This window comes from Buteo buteo, chromosome 8 (assembly GCF_964188355.1).
Source record: "Buteo buteo chromosome 8, bButBut1.hap1.1, whole genome shotgun sequence".
Taxonomy (NCBI): Eukaryota; Metazoa; Chordata; class Aves; order Accipitriformes; family Accipitridae; genus Buteo; species Buteo buteo.
The window spans coordinates 31,107,480-31,132,460 of NC_134178.1; the positions used below are offsets into that span (position 1 = coordinate 31,107,480).

Here is a 24,981-nt window from a genome sequence, read left to right on the forward strand (position 1 = left end):
GATGAATTCAGGCGTCCAGAGAAGCTCCCCCCGCCAAAAAACCCCAGCGGGAACGCGGACCACCAGCTGCACAAGGTCTGCGCAAGGCTTGTGCGTGGGATTCGAGCGGAGCCAGGAGGTTATTTGGAGGGACTATCCCAAACGCACACTCGGACCTTCTCTGGGCAGTGGCTGTCTGCAGCACAGTCAGCCCCTGCCGTAGGCCCCCCCACGCCAGTGCCTTTCTTTCCGCCAGGTACAAAAGCCGTCTGTGGTCGCGGCGTGACCCCCACGGGGTCTCCCCACACACAGCCCTTGTGAGGGGAGGGACAGCGCCGCCGCTGAGCCGCCGCGGGAACTACAGCTCCCATCGAGCGCCGCGACACAAGGCCCGCTGCTAGCACCGCCATCTTTGTGCGGGGCCGGCGGCTCTGGCCGCCGCCATCCTCGGGGGGTGGGGGCCTCACCTCCCGCCCATCCGCGCCCGCCGGCGGCGGGTGGCGCATGCGCAGGGCCGTGTTGGCGGCGGCGGCGGCGGTATGGGGCGGGCGGCGCTGGCCCTGTGGGCGATGGCGGCGGCGGCTGCCGTGTGGCGGCCGGAGCCCGCCGCGGCGGGCGGCCCGGCAGGTGAGCGGAGGCTCGGGGCTCTTCGCGTCGCCCGGGGCCTGAGGGTGTTGCGGGGGACGGGGAACGGGACGCGGTTTCGCGGCCGGCGGGGAGGGTTGGTGGCCCGGGCGGGAGCCCGCGCGTCCTGTGAGGGCACCGGGGGAGTCTCGCTGCCTCCTCCCGCTTCTCCGCCCGGCCGGGCAGATCCCTCGGCACCCCGGGACGGCCCCCGGGCTGAAAGTGCCCGACCCGCTGCCCCTTCCCCGGCCCCCCTCAGGTGGGCGGCCCCTCTCCTTGCCCGTGGAGGCTTTTCTTGCCCCGCTTGCTTTAGGCGTGCTCTCGTTGAGCCGCGTGGATTGGAGCAGTACGGGAGTGTGTTGTGGGACCCTGGTGCACTGCTATTGCCGGCCGGACCAGAAATGCTCTTCAGCTACTGGTAGTTGTTCTGGTACTTTAATGGATTAATTCCTTTGACTTTTCCTTCCTGTGTGTTTAGATGCCAAGTGGAAAACAATAACTGACCAAATTAAGAAAGCTGTGGAAGTCTATAAGCCATGTGTAAAGGCGAACTGCAGCTGCTACCAAAGGTGAGAGAGACTGGTTTCCTTTTTGACTCCACAGGCCTCTGGCTGTGAGAGGGAATACTTTTGCCAGCACTGATGGTTGGGAATTAGCTAGAGAATATTTGGGCTCTAAGGTATCGCATCTGCAGCCATCATACATCACGGTGCTTGCAAGGAGGAGGTTATTACTAGCATTGTGTGAAACGGGTTGATCTCCATAGTTCCAATAGAAGGTGTGTCCACCTGTAAACTGATCACACTTATTGTTGTTCTCTGTGATTGAACATACGCTATGTCAGCATTTCATGTATGATCACACAATAAACCATACACACAGCTGGTGACGTTTCTGTCTTAACAATCCACTTCTGCCTTCTCTCTCAGTGCAGTGTTGCTAAAAAGTCTTTCTCATGGGCTTTCAAAAGTGGAAGAAATCAAGTATGTGCAGAATGTTCTAAATAGCTAGATTAAGAAAGTTTGTTACAGAACACATTCATTTGGTGTGATAGTGTGCTGTACTTTTTAGCACTCTTTCTAGGGAGTTTAGCTCACTGCTTGTGAGAATTGGACTGTTGGTGGATATTTAGCTACCTGACACATAACGGAAGCATGATCCAAGAGGAGCTCATTCAGGTAGACGCAAGTCCTGGTTTTTTTTTTTTGTAACTACAGAGCATTATGCCTAATGCCAGCACTCTGACCTGAAATGCTGGCCTGATCTTCCTACAGTGAATTTAATGCAGAGAGCTAGAGGCATGTATGTGATGCAAGACCACTGTAGGCCATAGAAGTGCAGGCTGATCTGTCTTGTAGACATAGCCAAACCAAACTTCCTTTCTGTTCACACTGATAGAGCACGGCTGCAGCATGGCAAACATTACAATGGTCACCATTGCCATACAGGCAGGGATTGTAGGACCAGGTTTTATGATACCTTTAAGCAGCATTTTCATATAAAGGAGAGTAGGGAATTCAGGGAAGAGTCAACATATTCTTCTGCCTTTAGGGTTAGGATTCCAAATACAGAAACACAGATGCCCAACTTTAAACCTCCTGTTTAAAAGTATCAGATGTGCTCACTCATTTTTTGGGGTGAGATTGAGTGCTATATTGGCTTTTAATATCAGATGAGTCATATTGGGCAACTGTTTATACACTCTGTTTGGAGTTTTTGATCTTCATTGCTCCTGCCCACCTTTGGGTAGAACACTTTCCCAAGTGGTTAAAACCTCCAAATCTGCTTCAGAACATGATAGTAACATGAAGTTGCGGTTGCTGTGGGTCTCGAAACCTAGTTGTCGTTAAAGCAGTAGTTCGTTTAAGGGTTGTTAAGGAGCGCTGCTATACTGACAGGCATTACAAAAGAATCCAGGAAGATAATACAGCATGTACACTGTGTGACACTTAAGAAACTCAGTTCATTTTGATAGCTGATTTGGAGGTATGTAAATATGCAGCAGAATGCTGAAAGCCAGTACTTTTCCCCACATAACAGATTCTACTTATGTCTAGTCTTCTGTGACTTAGTGGCCAAGGACTGAAAGTCCTAACTTGTTTGTTGCTACCTTTCAGTTGTCACTTAGGTTACAGTGACATGGATGTGCCATAGAACTGCAACTTTCTTCCTGTTCTCAAGCTCATAACATTTGCATCCCTGCCAGACTGCTTATCCTGTGGTCAGCCCATCTGCACAATGGGAATTCTTTATGTAGTTTTACTGTTTTCTACCTGATTATAAAATAGCAGAACTCTGGAGGTTGGAGGGGACCTCCTGAGATCATCATGTCTAACCCCTCTGCTCAAGCAGTGTTGCCAGGACTGTGTCCAGTCAGGTTTTGAATATCTCAAAGAATAGAAACTCCACAGTCTCTCTGGGCAACCTGTACCAGTGTTTGACCACCCTCACAGTGAGATCATCCTAACAGTGTTGTATTAAACTAAGGCATTGATGTAGTGTCTACCAAAAAGTGGAGTTGTTACAATCTGACAGTGTTTGTTAAATCCTCCAGGCAGTTAGATCTGAGGGCCTTTAGACTAAATTTATATAAACTGCATCTTTCTCCTGTATTTTCTTATATTCATTAGGTTTATGTTTTCAAACTGCATTCCTGGAGCTCACTGGTGATGTGCAGATGTCACAGAACATGTGCTACGTAGACTTGTCCTCCTGGGCTGGCTTTCACCGTACCCAGCATTACTGGGCAATGCTGTTCCTTGCAACTAGACTCTTACCTTGTTTTTTTTAATGTCCGAATAGCATGATATTGTGTGAGGGATTTGGTCTTGGTGTGGCCCATCATTCATGGAAGGCCAGAGCACAAGCTTCACAACTCAAAGGTTAAGTGAGCCAAAGGCATTTACCCATAACCTGCCAGGGTATGTAAGATCCTTTCTGGGAGAGTAAATAGAGTTCATGTTGATTTAGCCTCAGAGTCCTGTGCTGGGCTTTCTGTTTGGGCGAACAACACATAGATAGTCAAAGAGTGAATCTTGGACCTTTGAGTCTCTGAGTGACAGCTCTTCCAAGTGACTTAAATTAAATTCTCCATTATGCTACATATAGCAGAGCTCCTGGAAGATACACAGAGCTTGTTTTAGCTAGAAGTCTGTTATGTATACTGCAGTAATTTAATGCACAGTATCCTCCCTATTGTACATAATAATGGTTGATTGTTTTGTTTTCAGTGTCTGGAAGCAGGACCTGGCTCCTTTTCGAGGTGGCGTTTCCAAGGAGATAATATCAGATGTGGTGAGCCGGAAGCTCGGGACACATTACCAAATCATTAAGAACAAATTGTACCGTGAGCAGGACTGCTTGTTCCCTGCAAGGTAAGAGCTGTACAGAAGATCTCTTCTCCCTAGCTGGGACACAGGAGTACTTCCCACACTGCCAGGCTGAAAGTCATTGAGCACAATGGTATTTCAGAGGTCTGAATTCCTTATTAGAGCAGGAGCCTAGAGAATTCTGTATGAGGCTTAAATGTAGGAAGAGATAAGTGTCGTTGTTGCACTTCAGTGTACAAAGGGTTGGTTGGTTGTGGGATCGCAGAGAAAGCTGCAGATCGGGCCAGATTTAACAGGATGAGTTGCTTCACTGGTGTCTGTACTGCGTTGGGGCTTACAGGCTGCTATAGGCAGTTCCCAGCCTGCATCATGGTATGGCTCGGGCTTACCATCTCTTCTGCTCCTGTGCAGAGAGAAAGGCCTGCAAGAGGCTGTAGGATTCTGCCTTCTCTTTACAGCTCTTTTGCTATATGTCATTTCTGCACAGATGCAGTGGAGTTGAGCACTTCCTTCTGGGGATCATCAACCGCCTCCCTGACATGGAAATGGTGATCAATGTGCGAGACTACCCCCAGGTCCCCAAGTGGATGAAACCCATTATCCCAGTCTTCTCCTTCAGTAAGGTGCACACATCTTTAAAAGCTGAGCATTTCTGAGACATGCATGTCATCCTTTCTCTTGGGAACATATTTCTGAGGATGGTTCCCCACAGATTTTCTGTTTCAAAATTGCTTGCTCTTTTTTGCTCTTTATGTTTCCCTTCACTTCCAGTTTTCTGGCAGACAGATTTGCAGATTTATTCAATAGAACAGTTTTGCCCCTCATTAGCTCCCCTTCCATGTCAAAAAATGTACCTCTGCCACAGTGGAACAATGCACAGCTGGATGGGATATGTGCCAGCATTGCTGTCATTTGCTACAATGCCTCTGTTAAAATTGTAGCCATAGTTTATCAGCATTGTTAAGGATTTTTGACCATTGGTCAGCTGTCATACAGTTAATCTCATTTAATGTGAATATTTTAGTCCTCTTTTTTGGTACCACAAATAAGTGTTTCTTATTTTCTTTTCTGTAATATTGCTATCTCCTGTGAACACTTTTCCCCCTGATTCCCTTTTCCATCTGCAAATATGCACGCACATGCAGAGGTGCACACACGCATAGAGACATTTGCTCTCTGCTTCTCTGTTCCCAGACTCGAGAACCCTCCTGTATGTTTTCCTACTTCTCCCATTGTTAAACCTGGCTGTAGTATAGTATCTCATCCTTTCCAACAAAATATCATTACACCTCAAGCTTTGGCTAATCTTGCTTTGCCTTAGTGTATGACCAGTGTGCCCAAGTCCTGCACTGTTGCTACCTAACCCTGATTGTGATCCTGTCTTTGGCTGAAGCCCAGCAGACAGTAAGGTGCAAAAAGAAGCAATAAACCATTTGCTCTTGCTAGTTCAGGCCCTGTTCTGTTTCTGCTAACTTGTAGCATCTTACTCTGAACCCAGGTCTTCAGCTCAGATAGTCTGAACCATAATATGATCCATAACTATCACGTAGTCCTCAGCCATCCTAAAACTCTCTAGAATTTCAGTACAACATTGCAAGCATTCAATATGTCATTCAGTAACCATGTTCACTGCCAGATGTAGTAGCAAAGCTAGCTGTCTTTCCCCTTGACCATTGCACAGCCTTAACTCTAGCCAGCAGAACCCAAATTGATGCAGAACAGGTTGCAAGAGTTTAATCTTTGCAACCATATTAATCATCCTGCCCCTGGGTGCCTTGCAGGACCCTGCAAGAAACTGAGTTCTTTGTCACCATTGTCCAATATCTGAACTGTAGTCTCAGCCCTATCCTTAACTGAAACCCAGTGATCCAGGCACAGCTCACACTTAACCAGCCAATGTTAGGAGGGTTCCAGGATGCTGGTCCCGAGTGCTTTCTAAGCCTGAAAGCGTAAGGGATTGAAGGATTGTCCTGTTCTGCATCTCAGAAGGCTGACCCTGGGGTGGTGGTGAAGCTGTCATAGTTTGTGATCAATGCCTGTTTATAGCAAGACGGAGAAGGAGCAGATCATAGAAGCACATACTCATTTAATTTGGAAGGGACCTCAGGAGGTCACCCAGTCCAGCACCTTGCTCAGAGCAGGACCAACTAGGTCAGGGTGCTCCGGGCTGTGTCCTGCCCAGATCTGAGCATCTGCAAGGACAGTGTCCACAAACAATGTTTGACTTCCATCAGAATGAAAACATATTTCCCAATATCTGCTTGGAATTTCACTTCTTGTAATCAAAGCCTGTTGCCTTTCATTCTGTCTCTGCACTTGTGAAAAGAGTCTGCCTCCATCTTCTCTGGACAATCCCATTGGGTGGTAGGAGACACCATTTAGATTCCCCCAAGCCTCCTCTTTGTGTGCATGAACAAACCCATTCTTCAGCCCCTGTTTATGTGTCATTTGCACCAACCTCCTAACTACCTTGGTGGCCTTGGACTGTCTCCAGTATCTCCAGGTGACAGATAGATGGATAATTGTATAAGAATTTTATTACTAGTGCAAGGAAGTAGCCTATAGTCTGGTTTCATGAAAGGGTTTAGTCTTACTTAAGTGCTGGCCCTCCTTCTGATTATATGGGAATTTAAGCATCCAAATAGGAGTGAGGAACTGAAATTCATACATGACCTGGGTATTTGTTACAGTGAACTGTTAAGCGATCTCTAGGAAGGCTGGAATGAACTGAAGTGTTGGAAACCTAAATGTCAAAGTGTCTATAAGCGGCTGTATCTCTGAGGTGATAATAATGCCTCTTAACTTACCATCAGTAGAAAACATTTGTAGCTACACATAGGCACAAGTCTTTAGAAAGGTGAGTGGAACTTGGGTCTTTCACTTTTTACTAATCAGCTATACCATGGACCTCTTTTGTTATTTTCTAACATGAAAGTCCTGTGTTGTCATGCAGCAAGTCAGAGCCTTTTTAAAGTCATTGAAACACTTTAATGTTGGGTTGTCTTCATATGAACCCCAGCAACACCATGGTGACCACAAAACTTTCGTGGCTGCTTATGGAACAGTGACGGAGAAAGCTGACAGAACTCCCAGAAGGGACGTTCATTACTGGTGGGCTCAGTCAGTAAACTGAAGTAGATATTACTCTTGTTCTTACATTACTCTCCTTTTTCTTAAGACACCTGAATACAATGACATAATGTATCCTGCCTGGACATTTTGGGAAGGAGGACCAGCTGTTTGGCCAATTTACCCAACAGGTTTAGGGCGCTGGGACCTCATGAGAGAGGACCTCAGAAGGTATGTTTTGGAAATGGTTATGTGTGTGTGGAGGTTTCATGGAAGACAAACTCACAGTAAAAGCTGTATAGCATTGGGCCAATATTGAAGTCTGAGACCATAGGTCTGTTGGCCTGTGATCTGTCCTGCTGCCCCTCATTAACTACATACAGCCTAGCTGCTCTATAATTCTCCATGGAAACCTCGGATGATGTAACCAGAAGTTATAATTAGCTTCTCTGTTTCCAGCACTTCAGTAAGGAATGCAGAGGATGAAGTATACACATTCTTCATGCTGTCAGGGCCAGATTACTATCATTTTTGGTGGGATAGGGTTTGTCAATAAAGTAGCAGTTATCTTTTGCCTGCAGAAATCTCCCCTGACACATGGAAATATTTTCCTTTGTTTCCAACTACTTCTCTAGGAGCTGTGTTTTTTTCACTGCAGGCATGATCCAGGATGTTTGTATAAGCTTCTGGAAGGTTAAAGGAAAGCCTTCTTTAGATCTGCTTTTACTGGAGTATTATTGTGCAATAGAGAAACCTGGAGTCATTCCCAAGAATCAAGAGTCATTAGTGGGCTGAGAGTAAGACAGAAGAGGTTTCTGACTGGGAGTCTTTCTTTTGGCAGGATCTTTGACTATTAGCAGAATAAGGGGCTGTTTCCCATGGGAAGTGACAAACAAAGTGTGCAACAATGAACATAGAAACATAACAAGGAAAAACACCTTGATGTCAATCACTTGACATCAGAATGCAAGGTTGAATGATTCCCTCTTCAAAATCTGAAGATCTGTGGGACTAATCATAGCTGAAGCCTAATGTGATATAATAGAATGAAGGTCCAAAGCATTTACTCATCCTTGCTTTCTCAGTGAATGCCACTTGTGTCACTGGGTTATAAACAGATGCAAAGCTTGACCTGTGCAGGTCGGTTTGGGGATCAGGACCTACCTGTCAAGCCAGGTGCAACAGAAAAGTACAACAAAGAGTTCCCCAGAGGGAGGCAGGTGACTGCACTGACAGAAATAAAACATGTGAACAGCTATTTTGAAGGACTTGCTTAGATATAAAATGAAAGTTACTTGGCAAAACAACGAACCCCTGTATCTTAAATGCAAAATGCTAGGCAGGTTTTTAATTTGTTTGTTTTTGATGGGAAGTGACAGTGGTTAGAAATTCTCTAGTCATTTTGCACTATCCATACTCAGTGAAGTACAGAAAAATATAGCAATGATACAAAAAGTGATTCAAATTTTAGGTAAATTTTAATACCCTTAAAGGTTTGATGAGGGGCTTGTGTGTACTTCATTGTTTTGACTGAAAGGTATTCTGAAAAGTAGCCTATACTGTGTTGCCTTAAACATGATATTCACAGGAAAACATGTTTCACTGGACCTGGCTGAGAGTTTTTTCTGCTGTACTGAAGAAAGTGATTTCCATCAAAAATGAAGAATAATAAAAAGACATCATGCTGTGAAAACTGATGAGAGTGCTGTTTCATGGTTATATGAAATCATTTATTGCCATGTATAAACAATATTTTCAGATCTGCAGAAAAATGGCCATGGATGAAAAAAATCTCTAAAGGATATTTCCGAGGATCCAGGTGAGCATATTTTCCTGTAACAGGAGATTCTACCAACATATGCTGTGACAGCTGTCTGTATGCAGAAATTTCTGTATTTCCAAGACCTAAACAAGTGTAACCCAGAATGTATTTTTTAAAAGTAAGGAAAGGAGACATTTTGTACAGCAGCATTTCACCATTAGTGATTTTCCATAAGAATTGCCATTTGCAACTAGTTTATTATAATAAGTCTAATATTGGAAACAGAAGTTGTGATGGATTTGCTAAGTTATTTCTTAATGAGTAAAACTGTTGCACTAGGAACCAGCTTGTTTTGTTCTGTGAAGGGAACTGCAGGTGCATGATACAAATTTAAAGATTTGATATTGATGTGTTTGCTTCTTGCCAATGTGAATACTTTATTTGCTATGCAAATGCTCAACCCTGAATCAAAAATATTCTTGCTTTAAGTTACCTGAGTAGTGGGAGATAAGAGAGTAGATTATGTCTGCCCTCTCTCCAGTGACAGTTTGAAAACAATGTTAAACCTAATACTTTGTTCTTCCCCCATCCCCAATAGGGAAGGATTTGATATCTTACTAGATAGGCTCGGGAGATGAGGAGTGAGTCTCAGGGATGTCATAACCTTGTTTATCAGTAGTGTTTTAAATTGGTGTCAGAGAGATCAGCGCTGAAGATGCTTGGCATTTCTTAGCTCTCTTTGACTTAGAAGGGAGTTTATTTGGCACCCATCAGGATGAAGCCTGAAGGAAACAACATCTCTGCTGATTTGTCCTGGGAATTGCTTGAATAATACTATTAAATATTTAGTAAATGAAATAAAGAAGCATGGCCTGAAATCATTTTGGTACACATAACTCATTCTCTTCTGCTAATGTACCCTTGGACAGAAATACACTGTATGGTAGGCACTTAATGTTTTTGGGGCACAAAGCGAGGTCAGCCTCATAAAGAGGCAGGGTCTTGAGTCCTGTAGTTTGTTAGCTGTGTTGAATCATGTGGATTGGCAATTACTGATAGCATTTCTTTTGCAGAACGAGTCCTGAGAGAGATCCCCTCATTCTGCTGTCCCGAGAAACCCCAGAACTTGTTGATGCTGAGTACACTAAAAACCAGGCTTGGAAATCTGAAAAGGTGTGTGGGTGTCTGTCTCCTGAGTGTGAAGGCCAGAAAGAATAGCATTGCAAGATGGCTTTGATGATTGAGAAGCGTCTTGTTGGAGAGTTGTGGGTGATCCTCTAGAGTGGGGGAGCCTTGTAGTTCCCTTGATGGCCACACCTCTCTGACAGATGAAAGGAAGGAGTCTTCCAGAGCCTGGCAGGCCAAACATTTTTCTTCCATCTACACTTTTTGTTCAAGGAAACCAGCATACATAAGAAAATGGATCTATGCCAATCCCCAACTCTTCCATTACAATAAAATTAGCCAACTCTTCCCCTTCTAGCCCTGAGCTGTCTATGTGTTGTTGTCAGTCTTTTTAAACCTTTTTCTGTTGTCTCTGTTTCTTGCTCTTCTTGTTGATAACTTTCTGATAACTGTTGCTGATAACTTCTTTTTAGTTCCATACTTAGTCTACAGTCCAGCTCTCTCCAGACAGTCTTGGCTACTCTGGTTACACTTGGCTTCATGTTGTCCCAAGCTGTTTTCCACTCTGTAGCTGCCAACTAAACATTATCATTTAATGTGTTTGTGCTGGTGTTTGCTTTTACAGGCAGTGTGTAATTTACTGAACTTTTTTTCTTGTTTGAAGGTCTGGGAATTCTTCATAATACTTCTAAAAGCCCACCAGAGAAGGTTTTCTCAGAAGTGGGAATGGAGGGTTTTGAGACTTCAGCTTTGTTTCTGAATGGAGGGTTTTGAGACTTCAGCTTTGTTTCTAACTGAGAAGGAAAACAAATATGAAATCACTATATAAAGCTTACTGATTTTTTTTTTTTAATTCCCTTTATTTTAAGGACACCTTAGGGAAGCCTCCTGCAAAGGAAATTCCACTGGTTGATCACTGCAAATACAAGTAAGAGTTTTGATTAATAAAACTGTTCAAGGGCTGTGGGTTTTTTTCTTTCCTTGCACGGTGTAAGGCCTCATTTTATTTTAGGGTCTAATTCCAGCAACCAGCTCCAGGCAGATAAGAAAGCTTGTGAACAGACATAAGGCAGTTGAAAATTTGGGAGTTTAGCATGGCCTGTTTCAGTGCCAGCTTTCCTCTGTCAGTTCAGGAGAAATAAAATGCTTTGGGGAAAGTAAAGGTCTTAGATCACTAATAAACATAAAGATAAATTTTTTTTTTAAATCAAAAAGGCTTTCTATCAGTCTTTCTTTATATTCCTGTACCAAGCTGTGTGTTCAGAATTATTTTTTTGATGCTACAGTGATAGCATTACCGTCTTCAAAGACATAAGGAGCTAAGGAGTCATGTCTTCATATGCATACGGGGGCAAGTGTTGCCACTGGATGTATATAGAAAAAGGGAGAACCTGAAATATGATTGAGTAGATACAGTATTGATTCATACTTTGTATGTTGTTTAGGAGAATGTGGTTTTGATATACAAAGGTTTTTATTTTTTAACTACTTTAGGGAGGGGTTTTTGGTGTAATATTCTTGCAGGTTTCTGTGTAAAAATGTAAACTTGTAGTACGTATGCACTTGTATGTCTGATGTTTTGCTTTTTCTTTTGCTTTAAAATTACCTAGTTATGATTCTGCCAGCTAGAATCTGCCGATACAAGAACTCAGTCATTTGGCTGGATCTCTGTTTTTGTGCAAAATGTGATTGACTTGTCTCATTTTATATTTCACTAGACTGTTGCCCAGATTTCTCCCTTCTGTTACACATAGAATTCGCTACCCTGATGCCTCCTAAGGTCCTCGTACAGTATAGGCTGAGACATTCTTACACGCTTTGTCATAGCCCAGGGTCTTGTAGGATCAACGTGAACTTCTCGCTGCTTCCTTCAGTGTAGGTGCTATAGCAGGCTGTCTGAGAGCAGCGCTCAGTGACTTGGCTGAGGTCACGGATGGTGGGAGCTGTGTCTGGAATTGGACAGAGGCATTTCCGCACCTCCAGACCACTGTTCTTGTTACATCTCTGCACGTATTTGTTGAGTTCCTGATACAACAAGCTACTCATCCCTGCCTTGAACTCCTAGGCAATACAAAGAATGCAGAACAATTTGAGATTTACTCCTTGTCACTTACTGCTGAACTAAGTTTAGCTATAATTCCCATCTCACCCAACATAAATATAACATATAATCCCCATCTTGCCCAAAATATCTTCATTAAAGGAAGAACTCCCTTCCCCCAGCCCAAAATGTTTGACTTCAAAGATAGTTATATGTACTGAGGGGTTTTACCCACAGGAAAAACAGCTTTCCATATAATTGGAGAAATGTGGGTTTAAAAAAGAAAGCAAGTAAGCAAATAAACATCCCTCTGAGATACCGTTTGCTAAGAGAAATCCGCCCCCAGTCAAGCCCACTTTACTAACTTGGCAGAAAATACTGAAAACAAAATTGTGGATTCTTTGTTATCTGCGAAGTCCATCTGTTGTGTGCTAGCCTATTTAACCTCCTAGGGTTGCATTCCTAAGTTAATATGAAACAATTAGATTCAGATTAAAGCAGAATCCCAGAGGAAAAAAAACAAAAACCCAACTGAGAGAGATGTGGCAAAGCTGAACAATGAACAGAAAAGTTCACTGCAAGACGAGAGAGAACTGGGAAAAGGCTCCTCATGGTAACAGCATCTCTGAAGTGTAGAGTCACAGGATCAGCATCCACGTTGTGAACTTCCATGCCTTGTTGGCAGTTGTCCGTGAGGCCTCCTTTGGTTTGTTGCAGGCAGGTGTCTTTATCGGAGGTAAAGCCTCGTGCCTTGATTGTCTTCCTCAGTTTTGAGAGACAGCAGAAACTTACCTAGCATATCTTTAACCTCAGCTCACCTTTCCTGTGAGGAGCTTCAAATAAATGTCTTCCCTTTGTTTTAGCGACCAGTGCGTAGCTTGGTGTGAGGGAGACGCCCCCCCCCCCCCCCGGCCTCAGCTGCTACCTGTGAGGGAAGGTTGACTCCTACTTGAAACCCAGTTTCTTAGTGCATTTCCTCACAAAATGACGAGTATAATCAGGTCCCTCTCTTTGCTTATCCCTTTAAAGGTATCTGTTTAATTTCCGGGGAGTGGCTGCCAGTTTCCGGCTGAAACACCTTTTCTTATGTGGTTCACTTGTGTTTCACGTTGGAGAAGAGTGGTTGGAGTTCTTCTACCCTCAGCTGAAGCCTTGGGTCCACTACATCCCAGTCCGATCAGACCTCTCTAACGTCAGGTGTGAGACCCCAAGTGTGCTCAGCGGAGCATGAAAAACACTGCTGTGTTTGGGAAAGTGGTTTGGTTTGTATTACACCAAGTAGTGCCTCCACTCCTAGGCATCTCCTAGACAAAGGCTCTTGGAGGTCATGTTCTTTTCTCTTTATTACTGCCCCCAAAGAATCATTTGGTCATACTACTTAAGAGAGTACAGTTTCACTGGAGTGTGTAGGTCTATCACCCTCACTGAAATTAGCAGGCACTAGGCACTTAAATTTGCAAGTGAGCCCTGCAGCACAGATAAGGGGGAAGAGGAACTTATCACGGGGCCAATAATGTGTTAGCTCCCAGATTTCAGCGTGCTGTCCAGAACTGATATGGAACAAATGAGAAGGGCAAGTTTCTTCTGTGCTCTGAATCAAGGAGCACCAGTCCCTCGCTCAGCTGTAGATTCTTAATCTCATCCTCTGCAATAATTTAGCTAAGAGACAATGTTCTCCCTTGAGATAGTTGTTTCATAGCATTTTTTTGGCCTTCATTTTAGGGAGCTGCTGCAGTTTGTAAAGGAGAATGATGCCATAGCACAAGAAATTTCAGAGAGGTAAGTTGTGCGTCCTTTCTGGCTGTCATGCAGTCTTCTTCCAAAGCATTTTCTTAAGCAGCTTTTGAAGGGGTTACCTATCAAAGACAACCTAGTATTAATAGGGTGCAGTATAATTGATCTGCTGCAATAACAGCAGGACAGTTGGCGAACTCGTAACAAGCGAACAAGATTATATGCTTAGGTCTTTGGTTCAGCTGTGACCCGTGTCAGGAACCCCACTGAAAGCCATCAGAAGTTGGGAGCTTTCGTCTCAGTATGAGGTGAGTTGACCCCTGGGAACTGTGTCTGCCTTGCAAACGTTATGTATCCAGACTGGCCGCGACTGGCTTCTGAAGCAGCATGCATCAGTGCTGCTCAGGCTGTATTTGATATCTGAAATCTGATATTTATTTTCCCAGTTAACAAATACCATCTTGAGGATAACGAAAGCACTGCAACTGTCAGAGCTGTGACCGTGAATGAAGATTGTGATATTAAAATAGATGGTACAGAGCAGTGCATGTTGTTTCTCATTTGAAACACAGAAGAGTGAAAGTTGATATACATATAAAACAAAACCAAAGACTCTTGTAGGAACTGGAAATTGGTTCTGACTGTGCCTTGTGTGTCTCTAGGGGACGCCAATTCATCACCGAGCACTTGCAGATGGAGGATGTCTCTTGCTACTGGGAGCATCTGCTGTCTGAATATTCCCAAGCCTTGACTTACAAAGTGAAAAGGAGGAAGAGCTACAGCGAGATCACTTCTGAGTGGCTGAAAACAGAACTGTAGAGACTAATCTGTTTTTCTCTTCAGCTCAAACTGATCTCTGTGGAAATCTGAAGATCAGTGTATCTTCTTTCTTGTTCTCTCAGACTTCTTATCCTTCACACTGCAACTACAGTGAACAGCAATAGGCTAACTTTGAAATTGCTCCCATACGGTGGGACCCAGTTATGCTGTCACCATAAGAATGTTAAGTAGAATGTTGGACTATGGCTATTTAATGGGGTGGTTATGGTCATGCCTGGAAGAGGGTTGTTAGCATTTGGGACTTTGTTACTACCTGTGTCAGAATGATCCTAAATCCCATTCAGTCAATGAGAAGCCTGTCTGTTAATTTTACTGGGCTTTTTACCAAGTCCGCTGTACTCATGGGCAAGGTACACAGACTGTCAGCTACATGCAACTGGGAGATACATGCCCCTTTTTTTGGCAAATGGTCAATGTTTTCTCACCTGTGATATTAGGTGTTCTCTGACAGAAGCAGGTACTGGGATTTGGGGTAACCTTTTTAGATAGCCTAGAGCTTATGTTTATGTCAGGCTTTAGAAGTTGATGGTAGGGCTTTGATGTGCCGTTGAAAGGACAAATGATTCTTGCACAGTTAAACTACCTCACAGGGGAGCAGTTGGTGATGATGATGTTGCCACAGCGCTAAGCCTGAGTAGCAGACAGTCAAGCAGTTGGCAACTGAGATAAAGACGGTTCATCCTCTGACAGATGAGCTGGGTGCCTGCACAGCCACACAGAACTGAGCCCCTGTTAACAAGCTCTCGCCAGCTGCCTGGCCAGACATCCTTAAGAACCCAGAGAAAGTATATGCAGAGGTAGAGTCAGCTCTTCTTTTTCCCAGATGTTCACAGATTCTCTGCTCTGATCCTCTTCTGTAAACTGTCTAGGGTTGTTTGGGGGGGGAGGGTGTTGGGGGGGGCATTGAGGCTGGTAACACATCTGCTCACTTCAGTATTTGCTTTTCTTTTCCACTGCCGTCACACTCCTTTTCTCATCTCTTTCAGTCTGGTTGAGGGAATGTCTTCAGCCACACAGTGGCAGCTAGTTCTCACATTACTCATTTTGAGTTCAGTCACAGGTTGCTTGCGCTCACTGTATTTGTACCCGCTATGGGCTGCTCAGCCCAGGGGGAGTGCAATTTCTGAAATGCTCTGTGGCCCCTGAGTTGAGAGGCCTGGTGGGAAGCAGTGTCTTCTCTGGCATCCAGGCAGGTGCTCAGAAGAGCTTGGGCAGGGGCACGGGGTCCCAGGAGAGGGCCACTGCCTCCTTGGTGAGCACCCTTGATGTCGAGTGACCTCAAGGCGTAGGAAGCAGCACATGGATGGAAGAGAATGGTAGCCACAGCTCAGGTCTCCTCCGCAGTCAGTTTGGATCAGAGAAGGAGAAAACACTACAAGGAACAATAATGCTAAGTGCACCTACACATGTCTGTGCTCGCACAGAGGCCTTGCAGCACTGCCAAACCCGGGTGCAGGGACGTAGTTGCCAGACCTATTCATCAAGTGCCAGTTGCTGGAGCAGCATGCCAGCTATGTGACGGGTGCCTGGGTTATCCCAGCCTGCAAAGGAAACGAATCAGGGTACTAAAATAGCCTAGTTTCCGAGGAAAATAACTGTGCGAGAGTGGAAGGGTTTTTTTGGTTGTGTATTTTTAGTTAAGGGAGAGACTCCGCTCTGAGAAAGTGAAACAGCTATGTATAATATTTTTAAAGTGTTTTTAATGAAGTTTTTGGAATAAAACATGGAAATGAAGTTTTGTTGGATGCATCATTGCTTAGTCAGAACTGTACTAAAAGATCTGGATTGCCCCCAGCTGTTCTGCCAAACTGGGGACTCGCGGCGTTCTGGTTTTGCTCTGTCACAGCAATGTGTAGGGCGTCTCTACCTCCAGTCTCGGGGGCTGGAAACTTCCCCTGGTCGGCCGCCTGCGCGCGGGGGGGCCCGTTCGGTCCGATGCCGGTTTTTTTCGCGTTGCTGAACGGGCTCTGGCTCGTTGCTTCTCGAGAGGACGAGACCCTCGCCTCTACCTGCGGGGAGGACGGGCGCCCCCGGCCGCGGGCGCTCCCGGCGGGGCGGCCCGGCCCGGCCCGGCCCTGTGCTGTCCCGCGGCGCCGTGCCCCGCCGGGGCGGCAGGGGGCGCTGCCGCGCCCGCCCAGCCCCAGCCCCAGCCGCAGCGCTGCCGCCGCCGGCGGGGAGGGCCATGGCGGAGGGGGTGGGCGCCCAGCCGCAGTTCGGCCGCCCCGCGCCGCCGCCGCAGACGGGCTGGGAGCGGCTCAGCGAGCTCTGGCGGCGAGAGTGAGCACAGGGCCGGGGCGGGCGGCGGCGGGCGTCCGCGGGCGCCGGGCCCGGCGCTGCCCGCGGGCCCCCCGTGCCTCCCCGGCCCGGAGGCCCAGCCCTGCCCTTCCCTTGCAGCGAGCGGCAGCAGTACCCGGAGGAGACGGTGAACATCATCAAGTCGGGCTTCACCGGGGGGGTCGTCGGCTGGATGTACGGCGGGCTGCCGGCCTTCTACCACGCCCGGAAGGCCTTCATCGAGCGGAGCCACGGGGAGCTCTTCCAGAACCGCGCCGATGCGGTGGTACGAGCCCCACGCCGCCGCGCGGGCCCGGCCCACCCGCGAAGCCGGGAGCCCCGCCGTGGCCGCGTGTGTGTGTGTGTGTGTGTGTGTGGAGGATCACACGGGGGGGAGCGCGGGGCATCGCCCACCGCTCCGGGGACCGGAGGAAGCGTCGCCGGCCCTCCCCTCCCGGGGCAGCCCCCCCGAAGCCCCCCAGGCGAGCGGCGCCGGCTGCGGAGGAGGGGGCCGGCGGTTCGTGGCGGCCGGGCCTCCGTGGGAGAGCGAGTGGAACGGCCTCGTTCCTCTAAGGGGCGCGTCAGGCAGCGCTGCGCCCGCGCCGCCGTTCTGTACGGTTTGTGGCAAAAAAACCCCAAAACCAAACCCGCGGTGCTCGCTCCACGTGCGCGAATACGCGCAGGCTGCCTGGTCAGCTGTGGTGTAAGTTAGCTGTCCCGCCGTACGCGAATTCTGCGCGGTCGACTCGAAGAAATTGTCCTTAGCCATAGAAAAAGTTGGTAACAACTTTTGCCATTCTGTTACGGCTCAGTAAACAATACGTCTTGAACAGCCTTTTGGCTTTTGAATTTTAATATGTTGGCAAGAGACTTCACCCTGTAGCGTCAAATTGGTAGTGTCATTAATGTGAGTTATTTTAAGACCATTTAAAATTCTTCTGGCTTATCACCATACCGCATAGCAAAGAACATTTTTAACAGACATTTTATAGGTGTATTTGAACTTTTAGGGGGCTTCTTCTTCAATTAAAATTTTGGTTACCTGGATTATTAGAAAAAAACCCCTTTAGAAATCTGAATTTTACACTGTTTGCTGTTTAGATTTGGCCCTGATGTAGCTGACTGCAAAGTATTGCTGCGTGGCTTCACACTGTCCTTCTGATGACTCTCTTGTGTATCTGCACCTGGGCTAAGCACTTACGCCATAGGCACTGCAAGAGAGAAGTAATTTTCTTTCATGGTATTAACTGGAATATTTTTAATTTTTATGAAGCTTCTGTTTATCACATCCTTTTAAAAGCCGATTCTTGCCAAACTTTTAAGTGCCAGTGCTAAACTGCAGAGCTTCATGGTCTCGTAACATTTAAAGTAAGTGGTTGTTATTTACTTATTATGGCTAATGGTTATTATTTATTAATACTTATAAGCTCATAATAATTGAGAACTAGTTTCTAGTTCGTCCCCCTTTCTTCTCTGCCACTCTCCCGTACTGTCCTCGGAAAGCTCTCCCTGTCCCCCCCGATGTGTTCCTGCACTGGGATTAGAAAGACCAGTTGATGTTACAAACTGGAATTAATCCTTGGTTTTCCTGTTGGTGGCTGGGGTAAACGTGAGCAGCTCTTCCTCTGAAGGTGGCCGACTTGATCCCTGAGGGTCAGGGTGTCGTTCCCAAGTGACATCAGTGCCGTGACCTGTCATGCACAGCCGGGGTTGCAGCGGGCTGGTGGTGCTGGCTGCGCGGAGGAGCAGGGCTGTCACTGTAACCCGTCTCCTCTCTCCCCCCAGCAATCTGCGCATCGGGCTGGTCTTAGGAGTTTCATCCGCTACGGCTGGCGCTGGAGCTGGAGAGTAGCCACTTTTGTGACAATATTCAAGTAAGTAAGTGTTTCCCGGTGGTAGTGGGAGAAGAGCTGGCTGATCCTTAAGCACTAGCAGCAAGGAGCCCTTTGTGCCAGCAGTGCTCGCAGCTCCCTGAGAGACTGCTGGTGATTGATTGAGGCTCAAAGCGTGTTAATAGCGAGTCTGATGATTGATAAGACGTGAACCTGAAGAGGATGTAACCTTTTATAATTATCCCAGAATTCAAATCTTCTAATGAACCAACACAAAAACTAAAACTGGAAAAGCCCTGTTCCTTATGTCTAATCCATGCTGTTGCTGACTTGAATACTGTTCTTCTCTGTACTTGATGGCTTCTTTCTGCTTTTGCTTCATCTCTTTTTTTGTGTTTTTCTCTGGGAGAGTGTTACAGTGTGTTGGCTGTTTCTGGAAGAGCTTTCTATCCCACGCTAATTTTTCTCCTTTTTCTTAGGTCTCATTATTCCTAGGTTGTATACACTAGCATTACTCATAATTCTTTGTTCTTGTCCTCAAATGCTTGCAGATGATCATCTTGATATTAAGCAGTCACTGAACATCAGACCTACCAGTTGTACGTACCTATTCAGGCCTTCACATTTTTCCTACACGCACCACCAATGCAGAGATACTGTTCTGCTTCCCTGATTTTCTCCCTCAGATGTGTCAGTGCATTTCTGACAATATAGCATCAAACTAAGCATGCTCTTCCAAATAAAGCCCTTTTAAACTAGGAGTATCTCCTTCCCTAACATGCAAAATGGCAAATTTATATGTAGTCCTAAACCTGTGTTGACGATATCTGCAGGTCTGTTCTGTTTAAGTTCCCCTTCTGCTTTTAAGATACCAGCAATATTGACTAGCACTGTTTTGTATTTCCATCTCCCTGATTTTTTTGTTCCTTTCTGAATTTCTTCCTCGATCTCTCTTGGTTTTTTTTGGCTCCTTTTGCTTTAGTGTCTGTTCTTAGGTTTAGTTAGTGAACAGTTTGCTTTCTCTCCTGGAATATTTGATTTCTTTAGTTTTTCCTGGGCTTGACGTGTAACTGCGTCATCTTCCACCAGGTGTCTCCCCTGAGGGCCGATCGTCGCCCTTCTCGCTACCCCTTTGTAAAAGGCTTTGAGCGAAGATACTCGTCACTCCGCGTTAATTGTTTCTGTAGAGTCCAAGTTGAAGATTTCATCCTGCAGTTGTGCGAATTTTGAGTTTCGCAGTTTAAAACCAAATTGTGTAGTTTTACCTTGTACAAAGACTAGGATGACGTTACGGTGTTGGGAAGGAGAGGAAGATTGCTGTTGACTTGTAGATGTCATGCAGGAGGCTTGCTGAAGTGATGGGGAGGATGTGGCTGCTGAACTGAGAACAGAGAGTGTTTTGAGGCTTTGCTGATGTTTTTGGAGGAGATGGTGTACCTACCCTGGTGGGAAATCTCATCCTGCAAGAGTAGGTGACCCTGCTGACGTCATGAGTGTGACTTAGCTCTAGTGGTGGGGACTGTCTTCAGGCAAGAGCTTACCGACACCTGGGTTCCGCTTCTGGGGGTAAGGTCCTACATCGGGACTGGCTGACTGACAGGACCTTTTCATTGCTCAATTCCTTCTATCCTTGAATATACAATGGAAAAAAATATCTTTGATTAAAAAAAGAAAAAGAATATCCCAGATCCAGGCTGGGAATCCTGGTATTCACTGGCCTCTGGCTGTGCACCTGCCTGCAGTAAAGTCACAGAAATCGAGGCACTTGTGGCTGGCGTGTGTGCGCTCTGGACAGATGGGCAACAAGGCGGTTAGAGGCAACCTGAGGGTTGGCTTAATGAAATCCGGCTTTATTTCAGGCTGTGTTTTGCTACCTGTCTTCTTCCGTGTCCAACTGATGACTTCTTCTGTGCCTTAACTTTGCAGCATGGCGAGCACTGGTCTGTCTGTGTACCGCAATAAAAGCACCATCAGTAATTATGCTTCGGCAGGAGGTAAGACTGCTTGTATATTTTTCTCTTTATGAGCAAGGGTTGTAAGCAGAAAAGCATAAGCAGAAATCCGTATCTCTTGGATTTGAGCAGGTCTCTAGCTTCTGTGCTCCTGGGTTTTGTTTCCTGTTCTACCGACTGCCGTTGTGACCTTGCTCTGTTGTTTAACTGCTGGGTACCTTTATTTGTAACAGAGAGATATCGATGCACTTCTGAAACTTCAAAATACTTGCTGGAGTTTTTTGGGTGAAAAATGCTTGTGTCAGGTAAAGGCAACACTTGGTGCATAACCCGCTCTCATAACTACCTATTTAGCAAGGAAAGCATTTCTTGTTTCTGCTCTTTAGTTCAGTGCACTGTTTATTGCCCTTACAGTTGAATACCTGTTTTACTGATCTTTTCTGCCTTACATGGCAGCTACTATTATTAGCTGCTGTTGAACAGAATAAAAAAAGTGGGCGGGGGGGAGGAAGTCATGCTCCAGCCTGGAGAGAGCTCGGTTTTACTTTCATAGATACTTTTACCTCTTAGCATTTCTGGGGGAGTTTTTCTGAAGCAGAAGGAGCTTTGTGCAATGTTTTAGTGCAGAGACCATGGTGACTGTATGGTGAGGGTCCCTCCCACTGGCCACAGTGCTTGGTTTCCGCTCTGTTAAAAGTAGATGTCGGGTCACGGAGAGGAGAAATGCAGCAAAGCAGCTCCCTCCGTCTGTATGTGATGGGGGGGGGCTGTTTGTGGTTTCAGTGGGTTTTGGTTTTTTTAGCCTTCACAGGAGCCCTTTTCAGAATCCACTTGGGCCTGCAGGGACTGGCAGGAGGCCTCATGTTTGGAACAGCATTTGGGTGAGTTGTGACTGCTGCCAATGAGTGACTGAGACACAGCTACTCTTTAAGGGTGTTTGTTAGACGGTGGTCTCACACCAAGCCATGAATCATAGGTGGGGCTACAGAAGCTTCCCTTCCACTCTTGCCTTGAGGAATTTTCTGTATCTCTCTTGGGACCTCATGATGATGACTTTTCTTCCAACCTTTAAACTTTTTTTTTCTTCTTTTTTTCTTGATTTGTGTTTTGCTGCTTCCTCTGTGATAAGAACTTGGTGCTCTCAATAGAGCATGTCACCTGTTGCTATTTGCTTATTAGAGGAGATGCTAACTACTGTTAAATAGGAAATTGTCAGGATGGGTTATAGACAAGTCTCCTGTCCCCCTTCTTTGGCGTGGTCACTGATGAGCCCAATGGTTGTGCGCAGAACCATTGAACATCTGTTTTAAGGAACTGTGTTGTCTGTGGATAAGGTCAGTAGTGTAAGACACAGCTTCTGGGCTCCTTCTCAGCTTCATCAGCAACTGCTTCTGTATCAGCTCAGAATCCAGACAGCACGCAAGGGGATGTCATGATGATGCCTTTTGAAGAAGGGGGGACCTGGGGAACCACCAGCCCCTAGGTTAGGAATCTGTGTAAACATTATTTTTTTACAAAATAGGCTCCATCAAAGCCAAAATGTGGAGCAGCAGTCACTAGGAAATGCTGAGGAAGAAGCTGTGTGGTTGGGCTGCACAACCCAAGGCTGTAAGATGGGACATCTCTTCGTATATGTCTTGCAGCCATGTATCTCCTAAAGCTCCCTGGGGCATGGAGGAACCCATGGTTCTCTCTCAGGGGCTCTGTCCATCAGGACAATGACCTCTTAACTCAGGAGAAGTCTGACTTTTCAAGCAGAACTGGGATTTCTTCTCAAAGTACTGACTTATGAATATCCTCACAAGAGAATTTGGGGATCTTGCTGGGACAAGAGAATGAGCTTTATATGTGCTGTTTAGCACTGTCAGGATGGTGTCAGCTGTGGGCGAGCCTGGAAGCAGCCTAAGGAGCTTTACCAATGAAAACACAAGTACCTCCAGAGCTGTACTGAAGCTAAGTAGGGGTGTGACTGTCTAAGTTATAGGTTAGGTGATCTACAGGGGTTGTTTGGGCACCTTAAATCCTTCTACCCCTTTGCCCTCTGTGTGCCTGTCAATGAATAAATTCAAAAAATCAAAAGGGCTACAGTGAGTCACAGCTGAAGACGGGCTGTGTTTGGTGGCTGACAACAGGAATACCTTAGTCTGTGGTGTGATGTGAGTATTGGGGAATATTACGCGCCACTGATCTGGTGGCTGGCCCCCACATGCTCCTTTTGCCGATGTCGGTAAGTTATTACTGTTGTGTGTCCCCTGGGTGACTTGTGACTTTTCTGCTTCCTCTAGGATCCCTGCAGGGGCCCTTTTAATGATAATGCAGAAGGTTGCTGGTGAGACCTTTGAGGAGAAGAGAAATCGTGAGCGCAGGGAGCTGTATGAACAGAAGTTAGCGGAGTGGTAAGGAACAGCTCTGCCTCTTTGAGTCTCTGACTAGAAGTGTGTCTAGGTCTGTGTGGTTCAAACATTTAAAGAAACCACGACACACTAGGTTTTCTAAACCTCGGTTCTGCTCTTGATTTTTGGTGTGTTTCACGTATCAGTCTGAGAACTGCTGATTTAGTCTTCCCAGCTTAGATGTTCCTACTTATTTTGTAAAGAGGTATTTTGTTCAAAATTCGTGCCCCACCCTGGCCCAGTAACTCTGCATTAGTTTTTCACTTTAGCAGTGGCCAAGAAGACAAGCAGGATGAGCACATTAGTATTTCTTTACCAAAATTGAGAGAGGCTGGAACTCTGGCTTTTTCTTCATTGCTGCCTTCTTTCAATCCCTGTTAGAGAGAGGAAAGAAGAAGGATAGCTGGAGGCTTTGAGGAGAAAAGGCTATGGCACTAGTTGCATGACTGACTGACTGACTTACTAAAACTCACAAGTAGTGCCAGCTCTAGAATAAACTTTTCAAGAGTTGGGATTCAGCAGTGATGCCTTTGTCAGGAGGATACAGGCATAAAATTATTTTGCACTTTTTCTTCTCTCGTTAGGCAATCCAGACTCAGCGTGACTGAAGTCTTAGGCGAAATGGAAAGCAACGCCCAGGGAGGACCGGAGACGGAGAGAGCACAAGAATCTAGGAGCTGCTGAGTCTTCCCCAGATCTCTGTTGTGAGCAGCTACAAAGTATTTTGATTCTGCTCATAAAAGTCTTCAGTCAAGGGGTCACGGAAGTCTTCTGTGAACACAGTTACAGCCTGTGCACTTGTGAAAAAGCATTTTGCAGAAAACATTGTTCATGGATGTGTATCACTGCACAAGAGCTTAGGAGGGCCAAACCTGTTCCACTTGAAAAGGTGGAAATGCAGACTCCGCAGACTAGGTAGTGTCATTTAAGTTTGGCAGGGGGTGAGGGCAGCCCCAGAGCCTCATCTAGAACCCATTTCACTGCTGAAAACCTCCAAACCACCAGTGATGTAGAAATAGTCAAGGTAAAGGAGTCTGTGAATAGTTTGGATGCTAAAGATGATACCCCAATTCTAAAAGCTAATTATGCTCTGGTGAAAGCTGCTCTTCAGACAGTGCCTGAAGAACTTGCTGCCGAAGTGCAATGCAAGCAGCACTAGAGCAAGCGGTTTTCCTCCTCTCGCCAACCCGCTCCCGCAGCTTGACTTGGCCTGGCTGGAACCAATGCTGTTTTGCTGACAGTGGTTTCTTCAGGCTTTTTGCCGAAAAACACACTTGGTTCCTACAGTACTTGGGGTATTTTGCAATCAATGTTGAGGAACGGTGGAGGAGCTGGGAATGATACGGAAATACCCTGAAAAAGACATGTTTTGGGTTTCTCAATAGAAATGTAACTGAGGGGGCCACAGAAAGGATGACTTGTTTCTGGTGGTGATGGTAGAAGAATTGGCACTGTGGACAGTTTTAGCAACAATAAAAAGGCCTCTAATTTCATTTGAAGGTTGGAAATTAGGGGATTACCTTTGGGGGAAATGTGGTTCAAGACACTCAATAAAGCCATCTAGCAGTGGTGATTGTGTACATAAGCTCTTTATGTTAGTACAGTAGTTGCATTAGAGAAACCTTCTTGAGTGATACCCCATGAGAAGAGCTCTAAGATCCCACCAGCGAGCAATAAAGTCTGGTGGCAGTGTCAGACAGTCCTCTATCCAGGCAGTAACAAAGACAAGAGCCAGGAGAGTGCCAGCTCTTATTTATTATTTTGTACCATAGATCAACTGTTAAGTCACAGCTGTTACCCATGGGTAGGGCTGAAGTTAATGTAATAATGCTCTGTACCCAGCAGGGCCAGGTGGGCCATCACTGTTGCCCTCAAAGCAGAAGGTCAGAATTCTGGTCCCCTTTCTTTGTTGGAGTTTTTTCTCCTATTAAAGGGAATTACATCCAGCCAGGGGTTTGGGGCTCCTTCCCACAAGAAAAGAGTAGTCAGTCTGTGCTGGTTGAATGCTCTTCTGTGGGACAGCTAAT

At 46.0% G+C, this 24,981-nt stretch overlaps 2 protein-coding genes across 7 annotated transcripts; both read left to right on the plus strand.

Annotated features, from left to right (window-relative positions):
* The first annotated feature begins 461 nt into the window (after nt 1-461).
* On the plus strand, nt 462-16,237 carry POGLUT1 (protein O-glucosyltransferase 1). Of its 6 annotated transcripts, none has more exons than XR_012651316.1 (12): nt 462-606; nt 1,082-1,172; nt 3,834-3,977; nt 4,420-4,555; nt 7,111-7,232; nt 8,761-8,820; nt 9,837-9,936; nt 10,758-10,816; nt 12,959-13,126; nt 13,652-13,708; nt 13,893-13,971; nt 14,110-16,237. XR_012651316.1 is itself a non-coding variant. In XM_075033980.1 (11 exons), the coding sequence occupies exons 1-11, from the start codon at nt 519-521 to the stop codon at nt 13,909-13,911; spliced, it is 1,044 nt and encodes a 347-aa protein (XP_074890081.1). In that variant the 5' UTR covers nt 462-518; the 3' UTR covers nt 13,912-16,237. The 6 variants fall into 6 exon arrangements, 4 of the variants coding, with proteins under 4 accessions (XP_074890081.1, XP_074890082.1, XP_074890080.1 ...); XR_012651317.1 differs by having other exon boundaries at nt 14,326-14,440; XM_075033980.1 differs by having other exon boundaries at nt 13,893-16,237.
* Nucleotides 16,238-16,621: 384 nt separating this feature from the next.
* TIMMDC1 (translocase of inner mitochondrial membrane domain containing 1) lies at nt 16,622-24,523 on the plus strand. Its single transcript, XM_075033985.1, has 7 exons — nt 16,622-16,780; nt 16,898-17,063; nt 18,563-18,651; nt 20,536-20,603; nt 21,364-21,442; nt 22,847-22,957; nt 23,539-24,523. Exons 1-7 carry the CDS (start codon nt 16,686-16,688, stop codon nt 23,636-23,638), a joined length of 708 nt encoding a protein of 235 aa, XP_074890086.1. The 5' UTR covers nt 16,622-16,685; the 3' UTR covers nt 23,639-24,523.
* The last annotated feature ends 458 nt before the right edge of the window (nt 24,524-24,981 follow it).

Bases quoted from the DNA above. Each gene is read 5' to 3' on its own strand.
- POGLUT1 (XM_075033979.1), top strand. From the start codon at position 519: ATGGGGCGGGCGGCGCTGGCCCTGTGGGCGATGGCGGCGGCGGCTGCC. The intron at 7,233-8,760 runs GTATGTTTTGGA...CAATATTTTCAG, and splicing joins ATGAGAGAGGACCTCAGAAG to ATCTGCAGAAAAATGGCCAT. The intron at 13,127-13,651 runs GTGTGAGACCCC...CCTTCATTTTAG, and splicing joins TCAGACCTCTCTAACGTCAG to GGAGCTGCTGCAGTTTGTAA.
- TIMMDC1 (XM_075033985.1), top strand. From the start codon at position 16,686: ATGGCGGAGGGGGTGGGCGCCCAGCCGCAGTTCGGCCGCCCCGCGCCG. The intron at 21,443-22,846 runs GTGAGTTGTGAC...TGCTTCCTCTAG, and splicing joins ATGTTTGGAACAGCATTTGG to GATCCCTGCAGGGGCCCTTT. The intron at 22,958-23,538 runs GTAAGGAACAGC...TTCTCTCGTTAG, and splicing joins GAACAGAAGTTAGCGGAGTG to GCAATCCAGACTCAGCGTGA.